General features: G+C 46.1%; 1 protein-coding gene across 2 annotated transcripts in view; it reads right to left on the reverse strand.

Annotated features, from left to right (window-relative positions):
* RIN2 (Ras and Rab interactor 2) overlaps window positions 1-6433 on the reverse strand; it is a 227302-nt gene extending 220869 nt beyond the window's left edge. For both annotated transcript variants that reach the window (XM_068232215.1, XM_068232214.1), the window contains exon 1: window positions 6275-6433. In XM_068232215.1, the coding sequence (XP_068088316.1) occupies window positions 6275-6403 (129 nt within the window). In that variant the 5' untranslated portion in view covers window positions 6404-6433. The remainder of the gene's footprint in view (window positions 1-6274) is intronic.
* Between the last annotated feature and the right edge of the window lie 2520 nt (window positions 6434-8953).

An 8953-nucleotide genomic window follows, 5' to 3' on the forward strand; every position in this document is an offset into this window, starting at 1 on the left:
TGCGAAATGAAAGGAAGTTGCCTAATAATTATGCACACCTGATATAGGGTGTTGATGTCATTAGACCACACCCCTTCTCATTACAGAGATGCATATCACCTAATATGCTTAATTGGTAGTAGGCTTTCAAGCCTATACAGCTTGGAGAAAGACAACATGCATAAAGAGGATGATGTGGTCAAAATACTCATTTGCCTAATAATTCTGCACTCCCTGTATAAAGCATGCTTCACTGCAGCTGTCAAGGCGCACGTGATACCGTACCACACTGCATGCATTGCATTATGGCAATATATTCTGTCACAACGCACTGCTAACACATCAATGTGAACGTACCATTACAATATAATTGCATCGTGTCAGCAATGCCATCATATAGTTTGACGTAACACCTAACTGCCACCAGAAACAGGATGTGCGGACCAGTCTCTTCCTTTACTCAATGCTCCCTCTCCTGAACTGATCTATACATGATCATAGGTGATGAAGAATGAATCACAGGCCATTATTTTGCAGGTAGCGCCAGCACTGTGTGACGTTTGCAGATCAGGCCAGATCTCTCTTTTGCTGATGTGTAACTGCACTTGGCAGGAACTGTGGAATGAAATCACAGCTTTCATCTCCAAGAATCATAACAATTCCACCTGTATCATACATGCTGCACGGAAACCGGATTACACTCCAAAGAGCCCTTGGATTACCGCACAGGATTCCAGCCACAAAGTCACATTAACCCCTAAATAACCTTTTGCTCAGCACTGGTCACTTTAGCAACTTTTCCAAGACCCGATAGCTTTTTGCTTTCTGCTTTTAATGGCGAATCCAGGTTGCAATATAAAGGGATAGGGAGGAACAAAGAGCTGGGATAACAGATTTTTATATGATGAGAGTACAGCAAGCTATAGTACTCTGCTATTTTGACTTTATAAAGTACATAGTAAATGTCACATCTTATATTCTATCGGTAGACAAGTCTAAACACTTTAAAGCAGTAGGATCAGCCATACTATGCCAGGGAAAAAAACACATATATAAGTAGATAAATACATGATCTACTTACATAACACATGTATTATACTGTCCACGTTTTGATTTCAGTGAATGTTATATAGTAAATGACGAGAATTCTGTTCCTGGTGGGGGCCATGTCTTTTGCCCACAGTTAAGGCTAACTTGTGATGTCATTTCTGCCCTTTACTTTTTTTCTTGTCTCCTCCAATCGCTGAGTCGCCTCAGCCTTGCTTGTAAACACAAGTGAGTAGGGGATTAGGTTTCAGATAAGCAGCTGGCAGGGAAATAAAGGGAAGAGGAGGAATAGATTATAGATAAAAAGAACCCCCAGCATGCAATTCTTTGGCATGACTACTAAAGGGCCAGTGCTCCTTAAGTATGTGATAACTCCAAATCATAACAGCAGACAAAGTTGTGAAAGTTTTGAATGCAGGATTAGCATCTTTATCACTTAATACACTCAGACCAGTTGCTGTTGAAATTTGATTTTTATGGTGACGATACCGCTTTAAAATTAGGAGGCACACTCATCCTACATATTCACTTTCAATAACCGTCAGCAAGAATGATACTTAGGGATTTTGTGCATGAGCACTGTTCACACACGCTGCTGGTTTTGTGGCCAAGCACCATGTTTTGCTCGATGGAGATGGAAGGGAAGGTCACACAAGCAACACCATGCAGCAGGAACTTCCTGTGAATTTCCCACAGGAGAAATAATAGTTGGAGGACTTAAAATACCCATATAGCTCATGATGACCCAGAACCACTAGGAAAGTATAAGGAGCGCAAAAGACCAAACAGCCTTCTTACTAAAAACAGCTATGCTAAATATAGAGGAAGGCAAAATTATATTTAGCTGGAGGACAAAAAATGTATAAAAGGGCAATCAGTTTTTGTTCCCTGGCAATCAGTGCTTTGATTGTAATTACTGTATAGTAATGACCTTCGGATCCATTCACTTGAATGGCATAAGAGTATTACCAGCTGTAATTACTTGCCATCAAACAGAGCAGCAGTATGCACTGGCTTGCATTGCCACCATGTACTACGTTTTGAACTAAATGTGAAGTGGCGCAAAAAACATTAGTTTGATACCTACCTAAGAAAAGGGAAGAGTCTAGACCAGGCATGGGCAAACTTGGCCCTCCAGCTGTTAAGGAACTACAAGTCCCACAATGCATTGAAGGAGTCTGACAGCCACAGTCATGACTCATAAAGGCAAATGCATTGTGAGACTTGTAGTTCCATAACAGCTGGAGGGCCGAGTTTGCCCATGCCTGGTCTAGACCCTTCCCAGTCCTCTCTCCATCCCGTATCCCGTAGTTCCATGCCTCGGTGAAGTTCTGTGTCCATCATCAGCCCTCCTCAGGCGGTCTCCAGAAGTAATTGCATCCCAGAATACTTCTGAAGATGAGTGGATCCATACTGCACATGCGCAAGTCTTTGCTCATGCATGCACAGTATGGATGCGCCTATACCAGGGAATACTGTGGTCACAGGTCCTCGCCAAGGAAACACGAAGGTAAGTAACTTCACTGGTGGGCAACGATGGAATGAGGTGACCAAGAGGGGACCGGACAGATTCTGTGGGATCCAAAAGGGCATAAAGAGATAACTTGCATATTCAGCTGCGGTGCATTGTGGGTAACCACAGATGTTCACTTAAAGCTGAATTATTGTAAATTCCTTCTGCTTTAAGAAGGCAAACCAAACTAAGCATTGCTTTTTAGTAGGATGACTTTTTGGTCTCTTTTAGCCCCCTATACTCTCCTTGTGTTTTTGGGTCACCCCAAGCTGCTTGGTTAGTGTGTGGGATCCAAACAAACATTTGCCTTAAAGTGGTAATTTGCATTACACTGGTAAATAGGGAGCTCTTAGAAAAAAAAAACTGTGATCTGCCATTAAAGGGCATACGTATGTAATCGGCGCGGGAGACTTGGGCGCAGGATACAGCCGGTATATGGCTTATCCTGCTCCTGCACAAGTTCCCCGCCGGGGTTAATTACTATTCCCCCTCCAGGTCGCCGTGGATATTGGGAAATGATGTAATTCGGCTTCCAACAGAGTTTTAAAAGCTGCGCCCAAATCTGCTGCGCCGAAAACAACTGCTCCGCATTATAGCCTATGGCTTTCTCCACTTTTGAAGGAGTCAGACGCTATTTGAAGAGCCATGCATTGGCTGTCAGCCTTACTGGTACTCTCTAAATATGGTGTCATTAAGCTACCATTAAATAACGTCAAAGTGACAATCGCAGGAAAATAGCAAACTTCTATGGATCTGGCGACTTAAAGGGAACCTTAACTGAACGGGGGGTAAAGAGTTTTACTTACCTGGGGCTATTACCAGCCCCCTGCAGCAGTCCTGTGCCCTCGGCGCCGCTCTGGAATCCTCTGGTCCCCCCGCTGTCACTTAGTTTCGTTTTTGACGACTCACCAGTCGCCGGCCGCCATGCGTATTATTGGACGCATTCACCAATGCAATTAGCGCTATTGCGGTCCGCAATGCGTACAAAAATACGCGTTGCCGCATTCCGCACGTGTAGATATGCGGCAACGCGTATTTTTTGTACGCGTTGCGGTCCGCAATACCGCTAATTGCATTGGTGAAAGCGTCCAATAATACGCATGGCGGCCGGCGACTGGTGAGTCGTCAAAAACGAAACTAAGTGACAGCGGGGGGACCAGAGGATTCCAGAGCGGCGCCGAGGGCACAGGACTGCTGCAGGGGGCTGGTAATAGCCCCAGGTAAGTAAAACTCTTTACCCCCCGTTCAGTTAAGGTTCCCTTTAAAAAGTGCCATTGTAAAGAAAGAACTGCAATGCAAGCAGGCTGTTCTCTATCAAAAGCTGCCATAATCTTTCAGCTTTGCCACAAACTAAAATAAGAAGAAGTGCTTCTTATATTCGCACCTGTTTCTGTCTAAAATGTTGTTGTGACTCGAGATGAACCCCATGCTGTGCAAAACCAAGAAAAACTCATGTATACATACTGTATGTAGTAGATCAACTTGAGCCAGTGCAACCTGCCTTGATAAACATATTTTTTAGTCATGGAAACAGCAATCTGGAAAATGGCTAAACAGTCTCATCTTGCAGCACTTCTAGGTTCAATTATGGGCCAGGTCATTGTCTGTACAGAAGAACTGCACATAAGATTGAGTTGCATGTTCCTAAAAATGATGCTGTGACAGGTTGATACTGGATATTTTCATGTGTGTTTAACAGTCTAGAGGTCGCAGAATAGGCCACATACCACCCCATAGCTGTAGATTGGGCACCACAACAAGACTGTAGGAGGAATATTAGATTGTCATCTCCTCTGGTAAACAGGTTACTGTTGCGGAAAATGTGTCAAGAAAGAATAGCAATAATACTAACAATAATCATAAGTGCAGCAGCCAAACCAACATCATATTTGTGAGAGCAGGCATATCAGTTAGGATATGATGCATGTCTGTTAGTCCCCGGTGACTAACTGCTAGTCCTCAGTGTATGGCTGCTAGTCATCAGTGCCTTACTGCTAGTCCTCACTGTCTGGCTGCTAGTCCTCAGTGCAGGACTGCATATCCTCAGTGTCTGACTGCCTGTCTTCTGTGCCTGGCTGCTAGTCCTAAGTGCCTGGCTGCCAGTCATCCTCAGTGCCTGACTACTAGTCCTCGGTGCATGGCTGCAGATCAAATTTGTGAGTGCAGATATATCAGTTAGGATATGATGGATGCCTGACAGCTAGTCCTCTGTGCCTCACTGCTACTCTTCTGTCTCTGGCTGCTAGTCCTCATTGCCTGACTGCTAATTGTCTGTGCATAACTGCTAGTCTTCTATCCCTGGCTGCTAGTCCTCAGTGCCTGGCTGCTAGTCCTTTGTGCCTGGCTGCTAGTCCTCAGTGCCTGGCTGCTAGTCCTCAGTGCCTGGCTGCTGTTCTTCGGTGCCTGACTGCTTGTCCTCAGTGCCTGCCTGCTGTTCTTCTGTGCTTGACTGCTTGTCCTCAGTGCCTGACTGCTAGTCCTCAGTGCCTGGCTGCTAGTCCTCAGTGCCTGGCTGCTAGTCCTCAGTGCCTGGCTGCTAGTCCTCAGTGCCTGGCTGCTAGTCCTCAGTGCCTGGCTGCTAGTCCTCATTGCCTGGCTGCTAGTCCTCAGTGCCTGACTGCTAGTCCTCAGTGCCTGGCTGCTAGTCCTCTGTACCTGACTGCTAGTCCTCAGTGCCTGGCTGCTAGTTTTCTATCCCTGGCTGCTAGTCCTCTGTACCTGACTGCTAGTCCTCAGTGCCTGGCTGCTAGTCCTCAGTGCCTGGCTGCTAGCCCTCAGTGCCTGGCTGCTAGCCCTCAGTGCCTGACTGCTTGTCCTCAGTGCCTGACTGCTAGTCCTCTGTACCTGACTGCTAGTCCTCTGTGCCTGACTGCTAGTCCTCTGTGCCTGACTGCTAGTCCTCTGTACCTGACTGCTAGTCCTCTGTACCTGACTGCTAGTCCACAGTGCCTGGCTACTAGTCCTCAGTGCCTGGTTGCTGTTCTTCTGTGCCTGACTGCTAGTCCTCAGTGCTTGGCTGCTAGTCCTCAGTGCCTGGCTGCTAGTCCTCAGTGCCTGGCTGCTAGTCCTCAGTGCCTGACTGCTAGTCCTCTGTACCTGACTGCTAGTCCACAGTGCCTGGCTACTAGTCCTCAGTGCCTGGTTGCTGTTCTTCTGTGCCTGACTGCTAGTCCTCAGTGCTTGGCTGCTAGTCCTCAGTGCCTGGCTGCTAGTCCTCAGTGCCTGCCTGCTGTTCTTCTGTGCATAACTGCTAGTCCTCAGTGTGGCTAGCTGCCAGTCCTCCGTGCCTCACTGTTAGTCCTCTATGCCTCACTGTTAGTCCTCTATCTATGCACACTCACTGTTTTGCTTGTTGTAGAAGCCAGTGTGCTATATAAGCAGTGTGCTAAGACTATGTAATCAGTGCCACAGAGTGGTGTGAAAGTGCCCAGACCCCTGCAGCGCTTCGCTGACTCATCCACAGGCAGACAGGGATCAATACTCTCACAAAAGCTCAACTCACATGGCTAAACACTGAGCAAACCCAGCACTACTGACAGATCACACATACAACTCAGTGTAGTAAGCAATAGTAATAACAGAGAGGAAAATGCATGAGAGGAAAAAAAGACATTCCAGTCCTCAATCCCTGTTTGTCAGGAAGGGGTATAATGAATGAGATGGGAGAGACGGTACGTAATATAAGGTGACAGGAATCCCAGCCATGCTCCATAAGGTGCATCCCCCCAGTCCTACCTGCTGCCAGTGCGCCTCCTGCTCCACCGTCCTCAGTGCAGCCAGCGGTGCCTTTGTGTACAGTGCCCGTGTCCGGTGCCCACTGTGTGCCGAGAGCACAATATACAGCCCCTCTCCCCCCTGAGACATTCATAAGACAGCAAGAGGCGCATGTGCATTGCCTGTCCTCCCTCCCCCCGCCGCTCACTGCCTGCTCTCACCCCGGGCAAGACAATGACAAGGAGGAGGCAGTGCAGACTTGCTGGGATGAAGCAAACTTTGCCCTGCTTTACTTTTCCTGTCACGTGGTGGAAGGATCTTGCATTGATCTGTGCAGAGTTATTAATATTCTGTATAGAGATATTAATATTTCTGCAGTTACAGCTTGACTTTGTATTTGGCATAGCTGCCAGCTGTCTCTAGAGCGACATTCCTGTTTGGTACCAAATCCTTCTGTGTCTCCTTCTTTCTGTGCTGTCTCTCTTTTAGGTCTGATGTACAAAACTGTATATAATAGTGTATCAATAACTCTACTATTTATTTATTCCCCCCTCAATAGGTTATGTACAGATTCCAAATTATAGCAATGCCTATTTTCACAGGCAAATATAAAAGCAAATTTCCACTAGGTGCACTGAAAGCTATTTTTATGATTCCACACAAGTGTCCTGATCATGCGTTTTCCCAATTGCAAGGATGCCTGTGTATTATTATTACTATTATTTATTTATAAAGCGCCAACATATTCCGTGGCGCTGTACAATGTATAAATGTAAATCACAGTATATTGTTACCGCTAGCAGTACCTGAACCTGACCTCACGAATACGGTACATGAATGCACTCCATGTTGCTTTTTAGTGCGATTTGCATCAGCCTAATGCCTGGTAAAGTACAGACGGACACCTGAAGCGTACGTGTGTACACAGCGCCGGGGAGTTGGGCGCAGGACGAGCTGAATGATGGCTCTCCCCACTGCCGCAAAACTCCCCGACGCGTTAAATACTACCTACCCCCCCCCCCCCCCCCCCGAGTTGTCGCAACTCTGAGGGAGATGTAATTCGGAGTCCGGCAACCGCTGGACGCCCTTATTACTCTTATGTGCCCCGCGCAGTATTATATTACTGCTATGGGGTGCCTAGTTTCAGCGCTGAGCGCCATGCGCCAAAACAACCTGCTTCACAACTGAACTAGCCACCCAAAGCAGCCCAGCATTTAGTTGCAAATTATACATACACTACACGATATATACATAGACAAATGACTGTGGTAGGATTCGATTGTGGAAGCAACCTGTTGGCTGTTGTTTCTACGGTAAGATCGGCTAAACCCCGGGCAGACAACCGCGGCCATCATTTACCATCGCTAAACTGTCCGTGTGAACCAAGCCTTAGGCTCTGGGTCCCATTGAAACGAATTGCTGGCGCTTGCAAAAGCACTAGGCTAATGCAAGCCTGTTCCACAGGAACGATTGTAATTTGCCAAAATCACGATAGCGCAGCCTGCAGCATTCTCAGAGATATTTCATTCAGGGAATGCTGGGTCAAAATCTGTGCCCCCCACGGGGTGAAAACTGCCGGAAGGCGGCAGAAAATGTCAAATGCTTTTCTGCACGCTTGGAAAAAAAAACATTTGACCAACATTTCGGCAGAAGTCTGCATGGTCTCCACATAAAAGGTCCGACAAAAGTTTAAGCAGCATGTACCCTCAAAAGAACAGATTTACTCAGTAAATGCCCAAATTACAATTTTAGGTAGCATAGGCCAAGTAATTCATCATTTATGGATTTGTAAAGGCACTGTCAAAAGATTTCAGTTAAAAGCTGAGGTCAGGCACAAGTCAGGAATTGGATACAAAAAAATAAAATAAAAAATGAAAGGCTTATCAATCCCCAGGAGCACAGTAAAGTAAGAAAGGAAAATATTTGGTATTACTAGGACCCATCCTGGATCAAGCCCTCCCTCCAAACTGGATGGAAGAGAGAAGCTACCAACAGGCCTATAGCATTTATAGCAGTTACAGGAATTTATGGCAGGGAGGTCATTGTGTGCACATGACTAGACTTGTATGAGCAATAAAATAAAGGCCGTATTAGACAAAAGACAAAGTTGCCTTTTACTTACCTGGGGCTTCTCCTTGTAGTCTGTTAAGTCCCTCATCCCCAAGTATAACTAACTGTGCATGCGCAGAATGCTCCAGGATAGGTAATCGCAATCAAGGAGGCGTGCAGCTGAAACCATGCATGCACAGTAGCATGCGACCCATCCGCTTTAATGAGGCTGACAGCAGAACAGTGAAAGGGACCTGGAAGACCAAAATCAAACTATTTGGCCTCAACACCAACAGCATAGCTGATGATGAAAAACCAATACAGCAACCAAAAGAACCACCCACAAAACAATACATCATCCAAAGAACATACTTACAATAAAACATGGTGGTGGTAGCATCCTGTTGTTGGTTGTTTCCTTGCAGCAGGGACAGGGGCACTTAATAGAAAGAAGCTAAAATTGTTTGGGCAGAATATTGTCAAATTCTTCATGAAAACCTGATGCCCTATGCCAATTGTCAATAGTAGGAGATTCACTTTACAACATGGCAATGACCCACTGCACAAAGCAAAATTGACCATGCCCCAACTGAAACAGAAAAAGGCAAATTATCTAGTCAGAGCCCAAACTTAAACCCTGTAGAAAAACTG

The sequence above is a fragment of the Hyperolius riggenbachi genome, chromosome 4 (assembly GCF_040937935.1).
Source record: "Hyperolius riggenbachi isolate aHypRig1 chromosome 4, aHypRig1.pri, whole genome shotgun sequence".
Taxonomy (NCBI): Eukaryota; Metazoa; Chordata; class Amphibia; order Anura; family Hyperoliidae; genus Hyperolius; species Hyperolius riggenbachi.